The 22107-nt window shown below is 39.4% G+C and overlaps 1 protein-coding gene across 1 annotated transcript in view; it reads left to right on the forward strand.

Annotated features, from left to right (window-relative positions):
* Positions 1–22107, forward strand: part of CFAP46 (cilia and flagella associated protein 46) — a 71750-nt gene that overhangs the window by 39260 nt on the left and 10383 nt on the right. Inside the window, exons 32-50 of the mRNA XM_033148068.1 lie at positions 435–583; positions 2291–2389; positions 2887–3007; positions 4665–4811; positions 5250–5450; positions 6591–6703; positions 7113–7295; positions 8840–8975; positions 9804–9992; positions 10855–11043; positions 12623–12763; positions 14096–14275; positions 15391–15561; positions 16125–16222; positions 17120–17274; positions 17975–18213; positions 19591–19703; positions 20764–20957; positions 21869–22033. Of these exons, the coding sequence (XP_033003959.1) occupies positions 435–583; positions 2291–2389; positions 2887–3007; positions 4665–4811; positions 5250–5450; positions 6591–6703; positions 7113–7295; positions 8840–8975; positions 9804–9992; positions 10855–11043; positions 12623–12763; positions 14096–14275; positions 15391–15561; positions 16125–16222; positions 17120–17274; positions 17975–18213; positions 19591–19703; positions 20764–20957; positions 21869–22033 (2983 nt within the window). The remainder of the gene's footprint in view (positions 1–434; positions 584–2290; positions 2390–2886; positions 3008–4664; positions 4812–5249; positions 5451–6590; positions 6704–7112; positions 7296–8839; positions 8976–9803; positions 9993–10854; positions 11044–12622; positions 12764–14095; positions 14276–15390; positions 15562–16124; positions 16223–17119; positions 17275–17974; positions 18214–19590; positions 19704–20763; positions 20958–21868; positions 22034–22107) is intronic.

A 22107-nucleotide genomic window follows, 5' to 3' on the forward strand; every position in this document is an offset into this window, starting at 1 on the left:
TCTGTTTCAAAGAAGGCAAAACCAGTTTTCCCTGAGCTTGATTCTAGAGAGGGGTTGTTTGTGTGAGCAAACCACTTCCACAGGAACAGTATCTCTCAGTTCCACACGCCCACAAAGAAGAGATAGTATTTTCTGTGTATCCTGAGTTTTACCTGTGTATAAATGTCCTATGTATTTGGCTTTCTGATAAACCCATTTTTAATGAGAATGTTGAAAGTTTCTTTTCATGCTGATTTTCAGGTTGCCACAAAGATGGCATATTTAGTGGTTCAAAAGGTGGGACAATGTGTCCAAAGTATACATTTGGGTGTAGCAAGTCCCTGATGTATAAAATTGGAGAACATTGCTTCATTGCCCCATTTTCAGAGTTAAAAATGCAGAATTGAGACAGAAGTATTGACAACTTTTCCATCATCCATTCTTTTAATTTTCAGACACGTACCTTATACTACCTAGACCTTTTAGTTAAGGAGCTACAGGCAATTTTATGTACTCACTTGACTGTTCCGGTTCTTCATCTGGCTGAGATCATTTCTCGTGATGTCGTAGAAAGCAAAAGTCTGTCAGATCTCTACCATCTTCGGTTTGTATTCATTATTCTGCAGTCACTGTAAAACATTTCACTTCCCTGCCCTTCATATATTCAAATCTGTTTTTGTTTGTGGTGTGTAAGTTAATCCCTTTCTGTACTTTATGATATGCCACAAATTATGGATTTATGGTTCCAGATGTTATTCCCACAAAGTTCCCTGCATGAGCTGAATCTCCGGGAGGTTGAATCTCACCCATTACTAGCAGAGCATAGTCATGACTACAACTCCCATCAGTCTTAGCCAATATAGTCTGTTGTCAAGGTTGATGAGAGCTGTCGTCTGTATGACCACTGGTTTCCCATGCCTGGTTGATCAGCAGAACAAGTGTGCTGGACCAGGATAATGTGTGTTCATATTGATGTAGGTAATCATATGTGGCCTGAAATATAGGGAGAGGCAAGTGCCCCTTGCACCTTCTAAATGGCACCCCCAGTAAGCCTAAAAATTGCTTGTACGCATAATTGCTTGAGCATTAAAAATCTTAGACGTTAAAAAAAATAAGTCTAGGCGGTTTGAACTTTCATTGGCTGTGCTTTGTCATGTTTGTGACTGAAAATGAAAGTTTTAGCATTTATATTTTGATGGAGCCTACATTTCAGTGTTTCGGATTCTAAGCATTTTGCTATCAAAAACAAAAGTAGGAGGGTGTGAGTGTGTGCAAGTCTCCTTGAATTTGGGTTTTTTTGTCTGATAGCACTGTTAGGACTCAGCTATACAGCTGCAAATGAAACGTTTTAAGTGTGTTTTAAGTGCAATATACAATGTGACACTAGATGGTGATAGTGAACCTTATGTAAAATTCAGTGTTTTCAATGTATTTTTAAAAACGCTTTTTAAAAAAGCATTTTCAGAACTTTTAAAATATGTGTGTAGATTCCACCCCATCTAATTAACTTGCTATTTCAGAAGAAGTGATATCTGAGACTGTTGATGACAAGTGTTTTCTCTTCTTTAATACTCCTAGCCCTTGTTGCTCTTAAGCAAAGTGTTCTTGTGGGGAATGATTTATAGGTGAGGAAGTAGGGAATATTGCTTAACCCACCCCCCCCCCCCCACCGTACTGCCTTTCACCACTTGATGTAGCAAAGGGGTCTGGGAACTCCAGCATGGAGCAAAATACTTCTCTTCCACCCATCATTTGAATTCCACTCACTGCCACCACTGTTTGTCTTGGAGACATGACAGCTGGGTTGTCCAGGCCTGCAGCGGCCTCTGAATATACAGTTTTTGCCTTTTTCTTTGAAACTATACTGCAATACTTGAACCAAAGTGTACATAGATTACCGGTAACTACAACAACACTGCTTCTACAGAACATCTTTCCATACCAGAAAGTGCAAGTTTTAAAATGTCCATTTTAAAGCTGTGCTTAATTGGCAATGCAGACAGACAGACTGTTCTGTTTTGCACTTTTAAGTCCTCAAAATTCTGTTGATGGAAATGGGATTTTAAATATACCTAGCAGCAAGTCACTCCTGATTCAGGCAACCCTAACTGATACTGTAGCTTCCCTTTGGTTTCATTGTGCTCTAGCTTTATGCAGGTCCCCTTCTTGCCACATATTTCCAGAATGCACATTGCATGAAATCAATTACATTTTCAAATGAACTAGGGCCAAGTCTTCATTGTGCAAAAGTACCATTTCTTGTCAACGGGTAATTTGTATTTTGTATGGATTGTGTCCTTTGTTTTCACAGACTCTCCAGGATATGTTTAGATTTAAAATTGTGCCAAGCATCATTTAATCATGAGAAGGCAGTGGGTGAAGTATACATTAATGAAATGGAACAAGGAAGGTATGATCTTCTGAAGCAAAGTGTGTAATCTGAAAAGTTCATCATGGATTCTGTACGTACCTAACACCCCATTTCCAGTGGAGCAGCTGGGACTATTTGCATGCAGCCTTTAAAAAAGCTTGAGATTCTACCAGTCAGCTATTTAATAGGGAAGGGGAGTGGGGGTGCATGGGGATAGCATCCAGCTCCCCAGTCACCCTCCTTAGTGGCTGAGTGGAATTTTAACCTTTTTGAGAGGGTTCTAATAGATGGATCCATCATTCCCTGGGTTTGGATGTATTACAGTGTAAGCATAACAGTTCTTTCCTCTAAGAGCAGCAGCATTTTGCACTGTGCTGGCATAACTGAATTTAAGTTATTCTACGCCCATTAACAAAATGATTAACGTGGCCCTGTGGACATCTCAGTAACGACTTTCCATGTTGTCATGTTGATCCTTGTTGTTTTGCTTGTTATTGTTTGCAAAATCGTTTTCCCTTCTCCTTTCTCTGATTCAGGTTTAGACAAGAGATAGCATTTAAAAAGGAGAATGCCATACAGAACAGGCTGAAAGAAACCAGATTTGCCAGTATAAAGCCATCTGATAATAGTAAAAAATTGCTTACTGCAAAAGATAAGGTAATTTACTTTCACTTTGCATATAGATCAAAGTGAGAAGGCATTTTGCTGCCTTTAAATACTTTATGGCTTTTAGAAACAAGGTCAATTGAATGAATGCCATGCAGTTAACTATTGCCACTGGGCCCAGTGGGTGAAAGCGGGTGGCTCTTGTGGAGATGGAAGTTTAAGGCTTTTCTGACTTTTCCCTTTTATTATTAACTCTTAAGAAAAAGTACATGTTCACAAGGGCATTTCCTAATGTGGCTGATTTGGTTAAAGGGGAGTAATTGGTGATGCACCACACATCTTTAACTAGAATCCTGTTGCTTTGTCCTCCACTGGACCCAAGATTCTATACCATTTTTATGCTGGAATTTTCCTTGATTCAGGTATCTTGCTTAAGATCTGCCTCTCCAGCAGGTTGTTACAGGTGGCCTTCTCTCCATCAGCTATTTTTCTGGAGTCAAAGTGCCCAGTATCTTCACTATCCCCCCTCTGGGCCTATTGTCCTGTCTGGTGTTAGGACATTCTGTTGGTTTCCTCAGCTGCTTCTTCCTCAGCTGTTCACTCAACTACCCCATACTTTGTTTCATTATTTTAGAACTGCATTTCCTATCACCATGCACCCCTTATTTCTGCCTCCTGTGTTGCAGATTTTAGAGGCATTTGCACTATCTTATGCACAGGCTTATGGCAGCTAAAGATTGAGGTTGAATCCTGACAAGACACAAGTACAGCTTGGGGGGGTGGGGGACTCCCTGGTCCTGAATGGGGTAAATGTGCCCCTGAAAGACCAGGTGCGCAGCCTGGGGGTCATTTTGGACTCTCAGCTGTCCATGGAGGCACAGAACAACTGTCTACCAGCTCTGTGTCCAGGACAACTGTCTACCAGCTCCATCTGGTACGCAGGCTGAGACCCTACCTACCCACGGACTGTCTTGCCAGAGTGGTGCATGCTCTAGTTATCTCCTGCTTGGACTACTGCAATGCGCTCTACATGGGGCTACCCTTGAAGGTAACCTGGAAACTACAACTAATCCAGAATGCGGTAGCTAGACTGGTGACTGGGAGTGGCTGCCAAAACCATATAACACTGGTCCTGAAAGACCTACATTGGCTCCCAGTATGTTTCCGAGCACAATTCAAAGTGTTGGTACTGACCTTTAAACTTCTAAACGGCCCCAGCCCAGTATACCTGAAGAAGCATCTCCACCCCCATCATTCAGCCCACACACAGGTCCAGCTCAGAGGGCCTTCTGGTGGTTCCCTCACTGCGGTAAGTGAGGTTACAGGGAAGCAGGCAGAGGGCCTTCTCAGTAGTGGCACCCGCCCTGTGGAACGCCCTCCCATCAGATGTCAAGAAAATAAACAACTATCTGACTTTTAGAAGACATCTGAAGGCAATCATGTTTAGGGAAGTTTTAAATGTTTGATGTTTTATCGTGTTTTTAATATTCTGTTGGGAGCTTCCCAGAGTGGCTGGGGGAACCCAGCCAGAAGGGCAGGGTATAAATAATAAAACAACAACAATAATAATTCTCATCAGGCTTTGCAACAGATTTCAGTTTTTTTTTAAAGGAATTGGAATGCTAAGCAAAATCCCTTTCACCAATTTTAGAATTAAATGCTGACGAAAATGGAATTGCAATTCTAGGATCACTCTTTTTCAAAACAGATTTTGGAACTGAACCCTGTGACTGAAAAGGGATTAAGTGGGCTTTCTTTCCCCTACTTGTGGATAGACAAAGCTGAAGTCCTCATGCAATTAGGTTTATATCAGCCAGCAAGGCTACTACTTGCAGAAGCACACCATGCAACTCAGGTAAGTTTGAAAATTGATTCCAAACTTGAATGTGATCCAGTCCCCTATGCACTGGCATAGTCATAAGATTCCCTCAGTGCTCCCTCTCAGCTTTCAAGTTGTCTTCTTTTGAACTATTTATTCAAATTTAATCTTGGAGAAGTCCTAGGGCTTACTCCCAGGTAGCGATGGAAGGTTCTCTCAGTTTCTCATTTTTCAGTTCTCCATATTTTGCCGCAATTTGCAAAAAATAAATAAAAGAAATTAGAATGAAAATTAATGTCATTTTAGTCTTGAGTTTCTCCTAATAAACTCCTGTAGAAGATTAGGAGATGCGTTTTACATGTTCTCGGTTTTGTTTGTTTTTAATTCTCCTAAAAACGTAACGCTGGGGTGCCCTTGGCTCTTTGGTAAGACTGAACTTACAATTTCATTTACCTGAAATACCATTTTTTCTAGGAAATGAATGACTTCTGTACTGTATCACGGTGCCTTTATCTTCTAGCTGTGCTAGCTAACTTGGAACAAAAACATGGACAAGCTAAAGAACTGCTCGAGAAGGCACAATTGATAGGTGGAAATGAGAAATTTTGGCTGAATAGCACTTTGTGTCTCACAGATGCAATTTTAGGGGAAGATGAGGAAAGAAAAGATAAAATGGTAAGGAAATGATCTGGATATTTACCTCACTTTGTCTTTTGTCACTGATGTTTGCTTCAGTTCTTCATGTACCCTTCCTGAGAAACCTAGTTCAACCACAGGGATCTGTCCTACATAATCTGCAATGAATGCAGATGCAAAGAATTCCTTCAACTTCTCTGCTGTCTCTTCCCCCACCCTTTAACACACTTTTGACTCCCTTGTCATCCAAGGCTGAATCACCTCCCTAGCTGGTTTCCTTCTTCTAATGTATTTAAACATTTTTGGGTTAATTTTAATGTTTTTAGCAGTATGTTCATGAAATACATTTTTCCCTCCTCCCTCATCCTCTTCTTCTTCTGCATCTCTTATTGTTAGCTTGCGTTTATTTTCTAAAGATCCGGTTCCCTTTGGTTCTCCTCCTTATTTGGGTAATGTCTCCCATTTTCTAAAAGGTACCTTCTTGCTTCTGACAGCTTGCTTGGCTCTGTTAACCACCCTGAATTTTTTGTTGCCTTGGTATTATCTTTTCTGATTTGCAGTATATATTCTGTTTGAGCTTCTAGTTTTTTAATAACATCACCCCCTGGCCGTGGAGAGATTTGGCCTTCTTGACCTTTACTTTCGACTTCCTTTATAAGCAATGCCCTCCTTTTTTAGAAGTTCCCGTGTTGAAGTCAAAAGTGACTGTATTGAGCTTCACATTGCCAATTTTCCACTAAGACATATATTCAGTGCTTTTTTTCTGGAAAAAAAATGTTTAGGGGTACTCTCATTTTGACTCAAGAAAATCACCATTTTATAGTTCAAATCGGGGGAAATAAATACAGTAAATGGGCAAAAGTACAAAGATTCACAAAATGTTTAGGGGTATGCATACTCCTGCATACCCCAGAAAAAAGCACTTCATATATTGAACTTGATAGCACTATGAACACTGTTCCCAATCAGTTCAATGTAGAACCTTCTGGTTTTTAAAAACCTTTTCTTCTTATGTAGAGATCACAGTATCCTCCTTTTGTAGCTATATTTAATTAAGGTATACCTGGTGAGTCATATGCTCTTCAGTAAAACACAGACTGTGTTTTCATTGAATGGATTTGCTCTGGATAGAATAAATACCTGGCCTAAAATGTTTTGAACAATTCTGCTTTCTCATAGCTACAGTCTGGCCATTTTCTGCAGAGAACTGTAAATGCATTGAAACCATTATTGCTGGGAAGACCCAACAGAGAAGCTGAGTTGGGTATTATAATCTCATTCCTTGAAGCCAGGTAATTAATTACAAGTTAAAACATTTATTATACCTGTATCGTTTTGTGTATGGTTTGTTAACTAACTAACAATGCAATCCCATTCAGTGCAATGAAACTTAGTCCTGGGTATATGATCCTATATACCCTTTCCAGAGAGTAATCCCCACTGAAATCTTCGTGGGATTTACTTTTGCATAAATATGTTTAGGGTTGCACTGTAATTTTTTTAACTCTCATTGTGCTTTTCTTAATGCAAACACAGCATAATCCAACCATAAATATAAAATTAGGGCTTTCTCTTAGCATTAGTCATCGAAATCTAAAAACATGCAAATAAAAAAGTGTATTAGTACAGCATAATTGATCAAATACTTAATACATAACTGAGATATTTTACCCAATACTATTAATATACTCTTCTATGCAGGAAAGCATATATTCATGTAGAGTTTGGTCAAGACTTCATCAATGCTAGTAGTCATCCTAATGACTTAGCAAGATTGTTGCTGGAGCCATATGATAAATTAGTTCACATCGAGAAGGACTTCCTTTCTTACCGGTATAAAGATCGTAGTACTGAGGTTTTGCTGGTACGTGCAAATATTCACAGGTAAGTCCATAATAGTCCTTGATTATTTATTTGAATGTAAATAGGCAGAGACTCAAAGGACAATTTTAAGATAGCTCAAGAACTTACGGTCACAAAGTGGATTTCCTCCCTCTCTGCAGCAGGTATCCATGCCACTTCTTGAACCAATTGCAACTACCTTCAGCTTCAAAGTTCTTTTGTCTTGCAGTATAGGAAAGAAGCTGCTTGCTGTTAAGAACACACACAAATCTAAAGCACTTTTGGCACATGCTGAGCAGATCTTTGGAAACTGGTCCATGCATATTTTTTTTAAAAACCCACATGCTAATTGCTTCAACTGCTAATTGCTTCTGGCTTGCTTTTTCTACATTGAGTCTAAACAGTTACAAACAAAAATATAACTTCTTTATTGCATCTGAATCAAATTGCACAAGCAGTGGCTGAAATGCAACAAAATGTGTGTGAAGCCGACCCACATTAGCCTGGTTCACATGTAATGGGAAGCCAAATCATGGCTAACCATGCTTATGCAAATGTGCAGGTCCTCACAGTGGAAATTGTGACCTCTTTCCTCTTCCTCCAGTCCTGTTGCTGCTGCACTGTCAATTGTATATGCAAGCTGAGTTCATGATTTGTCTCGCTCCAGACAAACCACCAGCTGTAATCAAGCTTTGTTTTTGGTTTACTACTCATGGTTTGCTTGAGAGAAACAAACCACAGTTTTGCACATAATGCTAAGGGAAGTCATAGCTTTGCTCATGGGTAGGCAAACTAAGGCCCAGGAACTGGATGCGGCCCAATCACCTTCTAAATCCGGCCCACAGAACGTCCAAGAAGCAGCGTGTTTTTACATGAGTAGAATGTGTGCTTTTATTTAAAATGCATCTCTGGGTTATTTGTGGGACATAGGAAATCATTCTTTTTTTTTCTTTCCAAAATATAGTCCGGCCCCCACAAGGTCTGACAGACAGTGGATTGGCCCCCTGCTGAAAAAGTTTGCTGACTCCTGGCTTAGCTCAAGGTAGCCGGGCAGCAGCAGGTCCAGTGGAGGAATAATGTGTCTGTGTTCACGTGGAGCCTTGTTGTGATTTAGCAGTTTACCACCTAGGCCATGAGCAGAAACGATTCTTAAACTTTGATGGGAAATACCCGCTGCATTCATATTATTTGCTGGATCACAAGCTGTGTGTAGTAGCTCTAATATTTACCATTTCTTATTGAAAAAATGGAAGTAATAGTAATATTGATTGAAAGTAGTGATGTACAATATCTGGAAATGTGAAAGCACAGAATTAACTTTTCCTTTGTGGACACTTTCAATCAACATCTTACATGTGTTAGTGCATGCATGCATGGACACACACACTTGGCATTTTTGAAAAAGAAAATACGATACATTTACTTGTTTGCCTTTACTGAATGGTGGTTATCTGTATGAACACAAAACCAGCACATGCTGCTAAAACTGCAGAAAAAACATTATCTGGTTATCTTTCTAAATAGATAAATTATCAAGGACTAAATACCATTTTTGAATAATTTTTAATGTTGCTTTTTCTTTATAGGATTCTCGGAAAACATGCAGTATACAAGGTAGACAAGCAGAGTCATTACCTGGATGCTTACAGGTTAGCTCAAGAAGCAGTATCACAAATGGAAGAGCTTTTTCGATATATTAATAATGTGATTCCAGTTAATGAGGTAGGTAAGGTAGTTGCGTCTTAAAATCGGCTTGTAGTCTTGCGCACATTTAATAGGGAATAAGTCCCATTGAGCTGCGGGAGGCAGTGGAAGACAGGAGTGCCTGGCGTGCTCTGATCCATGGGGTCACGAAAAGTCAGACACAACTAAATGACTAAACTACAGCAAGTCCCATTGAGCTCAGTGAAGCTCGTTTCTGAGTGGACATGTGTAAGACTGCACTGCGGAGACCTGCAAAATGTGGAGACTGCTGACAGTCAAATGAGAGCGTCCTGTCCACATCTGGTGGACATCTGAAAATACAGAGATAAACCAATGGAGGCAGTTACCCCGTGGTCAGTATCTGCATTCCTTATTGCAACTCTAAATTGGGGACATTTTGGGTCATATTCAACTAAATTGTTGTGCTTGTGGAAGCCTGCTCAACGATTCCTGCTTCAGGACTTTGCTCACTCTCCTGCCCCTGCCCTCCCCAAATCTGCTCCAGAGAGTTGGGCGAATCCCTAGAACACCTACATTGAATACAAGCATTGGCAGGAATTTTGGACAGGTCTTTGTGGCTGTCAGCAGCCTTCACATTTGTAAATATTACATGCAGTAATAAGTGTCACTTTGAAAAGCCGCAAACGATCCTATTCTCCCCCCCCCCTTCATTTTTTTCTTTAACAGATCTGTGTTTCCCACCCCAAGAGAGCAATGGCCTTTTAATCTTCAGGGTGCAAGATTTTCACTCTTCTTACTCTATCCCTGATGTGTTTCATCTTGCCATCCACCACAGTCCTAGAATCTGGGGTGTTCTTTTTACTCAGTCTAATTTTTGTATTTCAGACTAAAAATATAAACACTCCCTTGATGAGAAGACTGGCTAGCATGAAGATGACACTTATAGAGATCATTTTGGATATTTTTGTTCTCATCAATATTGAGAAAAAAAAGAAAGAGGCCAAAGCAGACCAGATTGAGCAGATTATCGAGGATTTTGTGAGGTTTACGCCTGATGTTGCTTCTGTTGAGCAGGTTTGTGTTTAATTGCTTTTTCCTGTGGTTTGGGCTACAATCATATATGCACTTATTTAGGAATGTGACAATGATAGGTCTTACTTCAGCATAGGATTGTATTGTGACTTCTATCAAAGCAAATTTTAGAGAATCATCAGTTTAGTAGTACCTTGGTTCTCAAACTTAATCCATTCTGCAGGTCCGTCTCAAAACCAAAGCGTTCCAAAACCAAGGTGCATTTTCCCATAGAAAGTAATGCAAAACAAATTAATCCATTCCAGACTTTTAAAAGCAACCCCTAAAACAACAAGTTAAGATGAATTTTACTACCTAACGATACCATGGAGCCATAAAATGAAAGCCATAATCAATGTACTGTACTCTAAAATAAAGAAGACAGTATTGTAGATGATAAAAATTTAAAAAAGAAAAAACCTTACCTGCGCTGATGATTGTCATTGTTTGGATGTCATTTCCACAGTCACACAATCAATCAATCAATCAGTAGCTGAGCTAGGTTCCACACAGTCACAAAAACAAATTAACTGAAAAAGCCTCAAAAACGAAAACGCAAAATAAATAGCAAAAACAAAAACACCAAACTTAATTCCGGAAGTCTGTTTAACTTCCTAAATGCTTGAAAACCAAGGCGCAGCTTCTGATTGGTGCAGGTGCCCTGGAAACAATAGCTGACAACCGCATTGGACATTCAGCTTCCAAAAAACATTTGAAAACCGGAACACTTACTTCCAAGTTTTTGGCGTTTGACAACCAAGGTACACTGTACTCAGTTTCTGAAGCATTGGATCATTTTTGTTGTTCATAATGTTACCTGTTTCCTGCATATTGGTTTTATTTCATGTTTTCTGAATTCTGACAGGCATGGCTAAAACTCAGCCACACAATTGGCCATAATGCCCAGGCTCAGCTAACAAGCCTACAGAGTCTTTATATTGGCTGTCCTGATATCAGAGCCAAGTACCTCTATCTCACTGGGAAGTGTTTGCGTTTAATGGCTGATCACACAAACCCCATCTTTACAGATGTTCATTGGAGTGAAAAGGCAGCGGTATGGCATACTTTCCCTACATTTAATCAAACCGTTAATGGAAGAGGGGGAATGAACAACTTCAGGAATCTGTTTTCTGCTTATTTCACATTTTTATTTGGTGTTTTCTTGTGTCCCGTGTGGATTGTGTGCGCGTGATTTTACAAATTGGAATGAGTTTTGGAATAAATGTGGTTTTTTTGTGGAGATGTGGGATATAGATATTGAAAATAAATAATCATTTTTATGTGTGTGATAAAGAGGGCATGGGGGTGGAGGTGGCTGGGTGCCAACAAGAGAAACAACACCTTGTCCTGAAGTAAAAAGTAATACAGAGGCATGTTGGTGTCATAGTTCTTAAGTACTGTATGTAATTAAGATCATGCTCAATTTGCACCTCACAGTTGCTTGAAACCTCATATTTAAGGGAAATAGATTGCTTGTCCTTATTGTGTCCTTATTGAGCCAGTGTGGTGTAGCAGTTAAGAGTGGTAGACTCGTAATCTGGGGAACCAGGTTCGTGTCTCCGCTCCTCCACATGCAGCTGCTGGGTGACCTTGGGCTAGTCACACTTTTTTGAAGTCTCTCAGCCCCACTCACCTCACAGAGTGTTTGTTGTGGGGGAGGAAGGGAAAGGAGAATGTTAGCCACTTTGAGACTCCTTTGGTAGTGATAAAGTGGGATATCAAATCCAAACTCTTCTTCTCCATATATTTTGGACTACAATTTCCATCAGCCTCAGCCAGGGTCAATGGTCAGGGATTGTGGGAGTTGGGGTCCAACAACAGCTGAGGGCATCAGGGCGGGGAATTATGTCCCAGAACAAAGTCCAAGAAATGCATGACCTGGAGAATGATTTGGGGTAAGATTCGAATTCTATGTTTTGGTAGTACATTGGTCAATCGTTGGAAGCTGAAGCAAACGTTTAAATCCTTTCCTGATTATGCCATTCGTTAAAACTGAGCAACAAACCAAAGATAGAAATTGGAAAAGTGACTACACTGGTCTAGTCTGCATAGAGCTCATTTAGTTACCAACTGAACTACAAATTTCCGTTCTACTTGAAATAATGGTTATATATATTTTTAACCAATTCAACATAAAAATAAGAGATACAGCAGATTTAAGAATAGGAAACCCTTTGCAAAACATTTATATATGAGCAGTCCTGGTTCTTGGCATGGCAGATAGGCTTTTGAATGCCATGTTGTTATGTTGACACACATTCAAATGCCAATTAAAGCAGGGGTAGTCAACCTTTTTATACTTACCGCCACTAATGCATCTTTCTTGATGGTAAAAGTTTTCTTACCGCCCACCAGTGCTCAATGGAAGGAAGAGTCAGCTTGTGCCATAGAACCCCCTACCACCCACCTAGAATCCTGAAACACCCACTAGTGGGTGGTAGGGACCAGGTTGACAACCCATGAATTAAAGGGTCCATGTTGTTACTAGAGTGCCACATCAGAAAAAGGAGGATCTTGTGTGTGTAGTCAACATTGCATACTGTATTAGGACTGGGCTGTGTGTATGTGTTCACACATTTCATGCATTACATTTTGACAATGCTTTGTTTGTTTAATTCTTTCGTGATGGACAGGAGGAACCTAAACCTGTCCTTGAGAAATCCCCCTCACCAGATTCAGAAGCAAAATGTGATGAAAGTGAAACACCAACTCCGGGTTTGCAACTTACCAAAAAACAGCTTGATGATTACAGGAGGAAAGCAAGTGAATTAAGGGTACATTTATGTGATAACCTAAGTACTTTATATATACATATACACACACACATATATATAGTAAATTCTAAATTTAGGACATGCCAAGTCAGTACTATTAAGACAGACAGTGAGGGAAAAGTGTTTAGGACTGTAAGGTCCGTGGGGTGGTTGCTCGCGAGTAACCAGGCAAGACTCCAAACCGTCTTTTAACAGGTTTATTGTCCATGCTATTTACAGTGCAGAGCTACAAGTTCATGTCCGTATCAGTCACTCGCAGAATCCAGGAGTGGCCCCTTCCAGCTGTGACCCCAACATAAGAGTTTCAGTATCCGAAATCTCCGACTCCCCTCCTTACATTTCACCCCTCTGCGCACTTGGGGCGCCGGAAATGGCATGTCTCCCTCCTCGCCCGCTCAGCGAGGGGAGTGCAGGGTCTCTCCAACATCCCCAGAGCCTCTGCTCTCAAGACCCAGAGCTGCCTGCCCCTCCCCACTGGATACTCGCTGTTTCCTCCACTGGAGAAGGAGGTGCTGCTGGTCAGGTGGGGCCGGGGCTCTCTGTAACATCCCGAGAGCCCTTCCACCACCCTGTGCTGAGCCAGGGACAGTTCCCTGACAAGGACATTTCCTCTTCACTGTAGAATATTTTTTAAAGATAACACATAAAGTAGAATTTTAGTTAAGAAAGTAAATATTAAAGAATTTGAACAAGCTGTGGAGGAAAAGGCAAAAAAAAATTGCTGCTAATTTTCCATTTATTGTATTTGATTTCTTTGATTTCTTGGTATGTTGGTTTCTAAAAGTCTGTTGTAAAATGAGATAAAAATAAGAACTGGAGACCCAGCCAGATGGGCAGGGTACAAATAAAAAATTATTATTATTATTATTATTATTCCTCTCTTTTTTGGAAAGTAATTTTAAAAAAGGAATATAAGCTCATATTGATCTTGCAGTTGTCATATTAATAATTTTTAATTACTTTGCATCACCTTTTCACCACTTTCCTCATTTATAAAATGTTTTGGTCCTGTATTTTTGTTCCATGGATTAAGAGTCAGAAAAAGGAAGCCCAGCAGGAACTTTTATTTATTTTCTGAACTAAATGGAAAACAGAATCTAATAGAGCCCTAATAGGATGCTCTGAGGGACAAAACAGCATAACTGGGAGCCCTGTTTGAAACTCAATTTATGCCCATTTGTCCTCTCTAGAAACATTTAATCTTTTCCATTAAGAACTGTTATATGAGACCAGAATGTTCTATCTTCTTTGAAGTGATAAACTACTATTTATGTTGGATTTATGTAGTTTTAGCAGTATTGAATACATAGGATTCTGATCTTTGCTATATAGAGGAAACAGACTTGGACCCAAAGATACCTGTTTCAGTCAACGGAGGTTTTGCTACAGAGCATTAATGTTGCAATGAATAATAACATGATTGATATCCTGGCTGCTGCTAGCTTGGAAATGGTGGAGTGCTTTGGACGATATGACTCCGTTTCAGCAAGCCAGTTTTTGGCCCTTTATCAGGTGAGGCAACAACTACTTCAATTAGCTCTTTAGTACCATAATCAGCCCAGTCAATCTTAAAAGTATTAAGAACGTGAATTCAGACAGTGATGTTACTAAATAAAATTATTTCTTTTTTGTGATGGTTTCTATTCCCATGTGATGTAATTATTACTTTAAATATGTAGCAAACATAAATTAAGCCTTGTGCAAGCATAACACTTGCAATCGACTATCAGTGGTTCTGTATTTTGGAACATGTTTTTTGGGGGCTGTGCATCAGATCTGACCAAATGCCAGATTCTAAAATCAGGCTGACTCAAGTCAACCCAGGATTCAACCAAATTGGGGTGTGACATCCCTGGGTCACCCTGAAGTTGGGTTGGATCCATCTGGAGCAATCCAGGGCTATCAAAAGGGAAGGGCAGCTTGGTGACAAGAAGGAGGGAAAAGGAGACATTCAGATAGCCCCCGACCACATGATTAATTAGTGAAACAATTCCTTCTGTCTTCCTAAAACTTTTGCTGAAGCCCTTTCCCATCAAAAATGACTAGCTGAAATCTCCAGTTATAGTATATACATAATTTAAACAACTTTTTGATAAATGCTTTGTGCGTTTTGTCTCTTCTTGTCTCCGTAATCTGCCACCTTCTCAGGTACTTGACTCTTCCTTTCATTCTCCCCTTAACTTCTGCCCACCCTGCCCCTCTCTGTAAGATCAAAGCAGATCAGTCAATGGTAGCTAGACACCCATTTTTTAATTTGTCCATCCTTACCCTTCAACCCTAGTGATGTTAATTTAGCTCAGCAAATCACTGGCAGAAGCTTTATCCCCACCAATACTATCCCTTCCTTACACCAATAGCACCTTAGTCAACTATATAAATATCATTTAACCAGGCATGTGGGGGGCGGGAAGCATTTCAGTGAAGCACATTTATGGAGAGATTCCACAGAAAGAAGCTGAATAGTTGAGAAAACCCATTCTTAATATTTTGATGTCAGGGCTTCTTTACTGTGAATGTAAATAATCACCATATCGGGGCCATTTCGTTTCATGCTTTCTTGAAAGGATTTTCTTTAGAAACCTGTTTTAAAACATTTGCCAAACTAGACTTGTATTAAAATGTTGCAGAGCTGTTCAGTATCATTGATGATGAAAAACATCCTGCTAGCAGCTACACTGAACACCAGCAAATCACAGCTGGCAGCGATGCTGCATCTGCAGCACCACTTGCAACAAAAAGGAGATGTTACATGCAGTCTTCTAAAAAATGTGGAGCACAGGTTGGCTGCAATCTCAAAGGTAACTTGGTCAGTTAAACTAAAATTGTGATTTCTCATCCAGCTAGGGATCTATAGGACCTGAGAATGATCCCTAGCTGTAGTGGTACACCTGTTTGGAGCATATATGATCATTTATTCTCTTGCCCTACAAATTGTGTGTGTGCGCTATATATATATTGTAATATAAAGCAAGTGAGAGCATTAAAAGTTGGACGGAAGAATTAAAAAGCAGTGGTAGATTGCCTGAGCAAAATTGGTTAAATTTTTTGCAACCTGCTCTATTGTTGTTTTTTTGTAATGTACATACTCTAATGCACTGTAGTTCACAGATGGCACTGCAGACTACTGTGTTATGACAAACTGGGCTCTCAGGGCTACTCCCCTACTGCAGCACCATCAGATGGTTAGGAGCAGGAGGGAACTGAATCACTGGCGTATATTTTACAAAAATATGGCTAATAAGAATTCTACAACCCAGCCCATGCTACTACTTTGACACTTTGTCATGAAAAGATTAAAGCTACGTTTTAAACGGTCTGAAAATTTATTCACTGTTACCTTTTTTTTTTTTTTTTTGCATAGGCATGGGGAAATCTTACCATTTCTCCACAACACTTTAACATCATGAATGAATTACCACCAAATTTTCATGTAATGATTCTTCAGCATTCAGAAGACAGGTATGAATGCAGGTTCTCATGTTGGCACTCTTTTGCAGTACAGTTGCAGTCAGTGGAGTGGCGGTGCATACCTGGCCTCCAGTCACCACTTTTTTGAGCTTACCAAGAGGGGGAGGGGGGATGCCAGCATGGTGTAAATGTACTAGCAGGAATGCTGGATTGACAGAAACCATCCACCACCCATTCCACTTGAGCACCTTCTCCCAGTTTTAATGGTTTCTGCTACTCTGGATTCCTTGCATTTCTCCAAGGAATTCTCCTTCCTGCCTCAATAAATGCAGGGCAAGTAGAGTTAAGAATCTCAAAAATGTAGCACAGACTTTTTCAAACTACACACAGGTCCCACTATCAGAACACTACCTGAAATTTCAGACACCCAAACATAAAAATTATGACCAAATGTTGCTACATACATGGCTGATTCAGAGTTTGCCCACTTCCTTCCTTGCTTTTGCAAAATGGCAGCAGCCATTTTGGGGAAGGAGCCATGGATAGAGGAACTGGGCAGAGAGATTGGACAAATCAGAGAGCGGGAGGGAGCAGACAAATCAGTTATCCCTTTGTCTCTTCTTTCCTCTTTGGCTGCAACCATTTTAGGAGGAAATCATGGTGGGAGGGGAGAGAAAGATCACAGATTAGAAATGTTCCCATAGGAAATAGTAGCAGTCATCAGCTCATTCTGTAAACACTCACCTAACGAACAATTTGTGGAAATGCATTGTGTTTGGAAAGCAGGACATGCACATACATATAACCGACTATCATTTGGAGTATTGAGGTAGTTAGGTACTTGCATCACATTCAGTTATAAATTTATGTTGGATAAGAAGGGAATAAGGCATTATCTGAGGAAAAGGGGTCTTCTGAAAAATTAGGTTTTATTGTTTTCTTCACTAGATCTTTCTTGTATGGTGCGCTACTTGAGAAAGTGAAATTGACCAATGCAAAGGAACAAAAGGACCACAAGGAAAAGGGTGGACAGCAGAAGGAAAAGAGCGGGCAGCAGAAGGAGAAGAGTGGGCAACAAAAGGGAAAAACTAATCAGCCAACTTGTAAGCATTCCTAAGAAGTGCAGATTCAATTATGGTTCTCTTTTGTTGGGCTGGACTGAAACTTCGCACATGAATATTTGAGGCAAAAATGTCCTGTTTTTGAGGGAACCAAATTATGCCCTTGAGAGCCCTCTTCCACTCAACTTTATTTGCTTTGTGATTGGCAGCAGCTCCAGCTCCACTTTCTAAAGTGCACCTTCTAGCTGGGAACAGTATTCTCAGCCAGCTGGAGGATCATGTCATGAGCATGATGAAGTCCCAGTGCCACCTACCCATTCAGAGTGAGGACACTTGCTCTCCCCTCAGTTTTTTGCTGAAACATGGAAATATTTTTCATGGCTGCCAAAAAACCTTTAGCCCCAGGTAGACTTGAGTAGAAATTCAACTCATCCTGTGGAATTAAACCATTTGAATTCCCAGTGCAAGTTGGTGCCCACAGTGAAGGATAAGGATTGAGTCATGCCAGCTCCATGACTCATGCATCCCCAATGAGTAGTTATCTTGGTTCACAAAGGTTATAACGTGACCTAATTTACTTACCACCACTACTACTGGTGCAATAATTCACGTTCTCTTGTGCCTGGATCCTTTCTGTATGCCTGGATATGGAAAATAAAGATGCATTGCATGTTTTAAAAAATTACAATGCATTGCAAGTGTCAGAATGCTTGTAATAGGTTTGTATTTTAATTTACATCAGTGCAGGCAAAAATTGTGCGATCCCAGGTGAATTCTAATACTTTGATGAATTTGCTGGAGAAGGTAAAGGTTTTGAAAAATGAAAGGATGAGGAGTCTTCGGAGACAACCATCACCAGAGAGAAGCCATGAAGACAAAAATGAGTTTCAAAAACTGCAAGAATCAGTCATCAAAGTAGAAACAGGAAGAAAAAATACTGTAAGAACTGCACTTGTTCATATTGGTGTTTTCACACCTGATGTACTGAGATGGTAGATTAATATTTAATAACTACTTTTTCCTCTTGTGAATAAGCGTAAGTTGTTGTCCATAATAATTTCACTAGTGTCAGCTAGTACCCAGACAGATGAGTGGGGTATAAATAATAAAATTATTATTTTTATTATCCCTAGGGCATTGGTCTTCAACTGGGAGTCTGTTGTGGAGGTGGGGAGTCATTAACAAAATCAATCTGGGAATATCCCCTCAGTCATGCAGTTTAGGACATTCCACACGTCTCCTCAGCAGAGTTTCTTTTTCTTTGAGAAAATTAGGGGGCTCACATAAATGCAAACTAAGCTTTAATAATAATAAATAATAATAATATATTTTATTATAATGAATATAATAAAGAAACAATAAGCAAAATAACAATAATGAGAGAAACTAAATACAACAACATGAGGCAAGTCTGAGGCAAGTAAACAAGAAAAGACAGTTGGTCCCTCTTATTTGAAACTTAACGGAACACAATGAAAGGAGGGGCTGATTCCGGAGCATGACACACAAGCCCCGCCCACCAAATACCAAACATTCTACTGATCAAATTAGACTCCATGGTTTTTCTTACAGAATCAGAACTAGGGATGTCATCTGATTCTTCACGCTGATTCGGACCCCAATTTGATGCACTCGTCGCCTGCACCATTTTGCTTCAGTTCCCACTTTGCCATTTTTAACTACTCCGAATCTGGCCTTTTAGCTTTTAGAAAATAATGTTGTTATTAATGACGTCCTAATGAATACTGTTATAATGTTATTACAAAAATACGTGCATGGGACTCAATGAAACAGAAGTAAAAGTAAATACAAACTGGTTGAAAGGAAATCCACAAAAATCCACTGCAGAAATCACGAAGAGAGCAACCAAGCAGACTACAGGCCAGTCCGGTCTGCCTGTAGTGAATTCCACCACCATCTTTAGTTAGGACCCACCATTGGGTGACAGCCGGATCTAAATTAAGTCATAACGGCAGCACTGCCTAAATCCTAATATAAGACAAAGAATTAAAAATTGAGTATCCAAAAGGGTGTTTTGGCTAAAGATGGGTCCCTGGTCCCAAAAGGTAGATGGCTACTATTCTAGTGGATGATTTTATAAATATTACAGCTATTGCACCAGTGTTTTCATTAGAGAACACGTTGTCAAATAAAATAACACATACATAAAAATAAGGTGTAACGTTGTTTAAAGGTGATTGTTCAGTTTAGACCTGGGATAGTTTAAACGTTACTAAATTTTCATGACTGTTCTATTTCTATTTGGCTATTCAGTTGTCCTTTCTGTCTTTCATATTCTTATGCCTTCTAACTTTAAAAAACAACAAAAAAAAAACATTGTTTTCCTTTATATCATAGGAAGCAGAACGTGAAGATGAAGAACATTTTATAGCAGAATTCCAGGCTATCATGAAAGAAATAGAAGAATATCTGAAACCTGTATTGTCACAATTTGATTTCTCTGAACTGAGGTATTTTTTTAAATGTTTTCTCTTAAGTATTTGTTCCATATCTTTAGGCACCAGGCAAAAACATTCCTCTTCTCCCAGGCCTTTGGCTAATTAAACAATCTCTGGCCTTTTAAACAGTGGGAGGGTGTTATTATTTTGTTTGTTATTATGGTATGTATTTTTGTGTTTTTATACTATAAACCACCCTGTGACCCTTGGATGAAGGGTGGTATATAAATTTAATAAATAAATGTTGTTCCCAGCCTCTGAAGCAATTCTGATATCATAGTAAAGGAAGCTGACAAAAGCACAGTTGTTTTCATTCTGAACCAATAGAACTGCAAACAGGAATCCTAAGAAGCCATTTTTAGTACCCCATTTTATATACCGTTACATATTATTATTAAAATCCAATAAATTCTTATTTAAAAAATATATACCATTACAAGAAAAACCTGTCAAACCTAATGAAAGAAATTTCTTATAGAAGTGCAGGAGCAAATCTGCACTGTAGGAGCCTTCTGCTTGCTCTGAAAAGACACATGTCAGACAATCTTTGGAACCTCATTTTTTCAGGCATTGGCAGTGTCACATTAAGGCATCTTTGTTCCAGTAGCCACTACTGCCAGTGATGTGCTTGGTTCATCTTGGTCCCTGTAGCACCTTCTGCCTGGAGGTAGAAGCATCACCTGTAATTTTATACCAATTTATTCAGGTCATTGGAGCCATCTGAACTATGCAAGCCTATGTTAACCTTAAGTAAAACTATGAGAATGTGTGTTTCTCTTGTATGATAAAGCCAGGTGAGTACTGCTTTTGCTATTGCAGGTAACATGAAACAAACTGCAAGTATTCGATTCCTGTTACTGTTCTTTAAAAAATTATATGCTGTACAATATTTTTAAGACCTGGTCTTAAACTATGAGAATGTGTGTTTCTCTTGTATGATAAAGCCAGGTGAGTACTGCTTTTGCTATTGCAGGTAACATGAAACAAACTGCAAGTATTCGATTCCTGTTACTGTTCTTTAAAAAATTATATGCTGTACAATATTTTTAAGACCTGGTCTTTGTCTCCTCAGGCCAAGTCCAGCAGTCTCTCCAGCTGATTCAGGAAAAGGTAAAGGTGACTCAGGTAAAACTAAGGCAGGTGACTCAGGAAAAGGCAAAAAAGGTAGTCCAGGAAAAACTAAAGCAGATGGCTCAGGAAAAGGCAAAGCAAGTGAGGCAGGGAAAGCAAAAACTAAAAATAAGGAGAAAGCCGCTACAGCTCCAGGTATGTCTTAAGCTCTAAAGCAGATGATCCAATAAAGTTATCTTATTGATAAATAGTTCGCTACAAAATTTCAAAATATAAAGTATCGTATTCTCGGGTTTGCATAAGTTATCTCACGTTTTTGTAATTATGCACTTTCAAAGGCAGATTGTTTTGTTTATATTTAACCATGATGACAAACCATTGCATGCTTGTGAATCCTCTTCCCCTTTCCCAATAGTCCATGCATGTTGGGAGGAAAATTTCCTTTCCTGGTTTCTGCAAACCGTAGGTTGCTCACAAACCAAAAACCAGAAACCCAAATAATGGTTTCATCCTATGGTTTGAGCAAATGACAGATTTCTAGGTGTGGATGAGGCAACGAACTACGGTTTGCCTCAAACTAGGAGCAGACATTTCTAATCTCCTCCCTTTGCATGTGCAAGAAGCAAGAGAGGAAGTACGCAAACCCAAGACTCAGTTTATTGTGCTTGTATGTAGCCATTATATTTGGGTGTAGAAAGAAATGTTGACTTCTGATTAATTTATGGCACTGGCTCCCTCCAAACCAAGAAGTCCTATATTCTGCATGATTTTCCCAGGGGCTTCCCAAATGTGTTTTTTAAAATAATAATAAAAAAGACTTCATTTATCACTTCATTGGGGGATGAAAACTGAGTCAGTTTATCTGAGCAGAAGGGAAAAAAATGCTTCCCATTTGAGAACAGTTGTTATTCTTTTATTGAGGATTCAGTTACAGGTAGGTAGCCGTGTTGGTCTGCCATAGTCGAAACAAAATAATTAAAAAAAAAATTCCTTCCAGTAGCACCTTAAAAGACTGAGTTGGTCTTTAAGTTGCTACTGGAAGGGGGGGAATTTTATTTTTTATTTTATTGAGGATTATTTGTCTTCCCCATTTTTCCTACATTCAGCTGGCATTGAAGATATAGGAGAATGCATAATACTACTGGTGGACAAATGTCTTTTGGAATTTCCTTTGGAAGGTCTGAATATCTTTCAAGAAAAGACAATAAGTTCTGTGTCCAGAGACTTTTCACTCCAAATGTTCTACAACCGCTTGCATAAAGATGAATCAGGTACAGACATGTTGATATATATTTGAAAATATAATCTTAGATAGATAGATATAGACTTTGAATCCCTTTGAATT

This window comes from Lacerta agilis, chromosome 5 (genome assembly GCF_009819535.1).
Source record: "Lacerta agilis isolate rLacAgi1 chromosome 5, rLacAgi1.pri, whole genome shotgun sequence".
Taxonomy (NCBI): Eukaryota; Metazoa; Chordata; class Lepidosauria; order Squamata; family Lacertidae; genus Lacerta; species Lacerta agilis.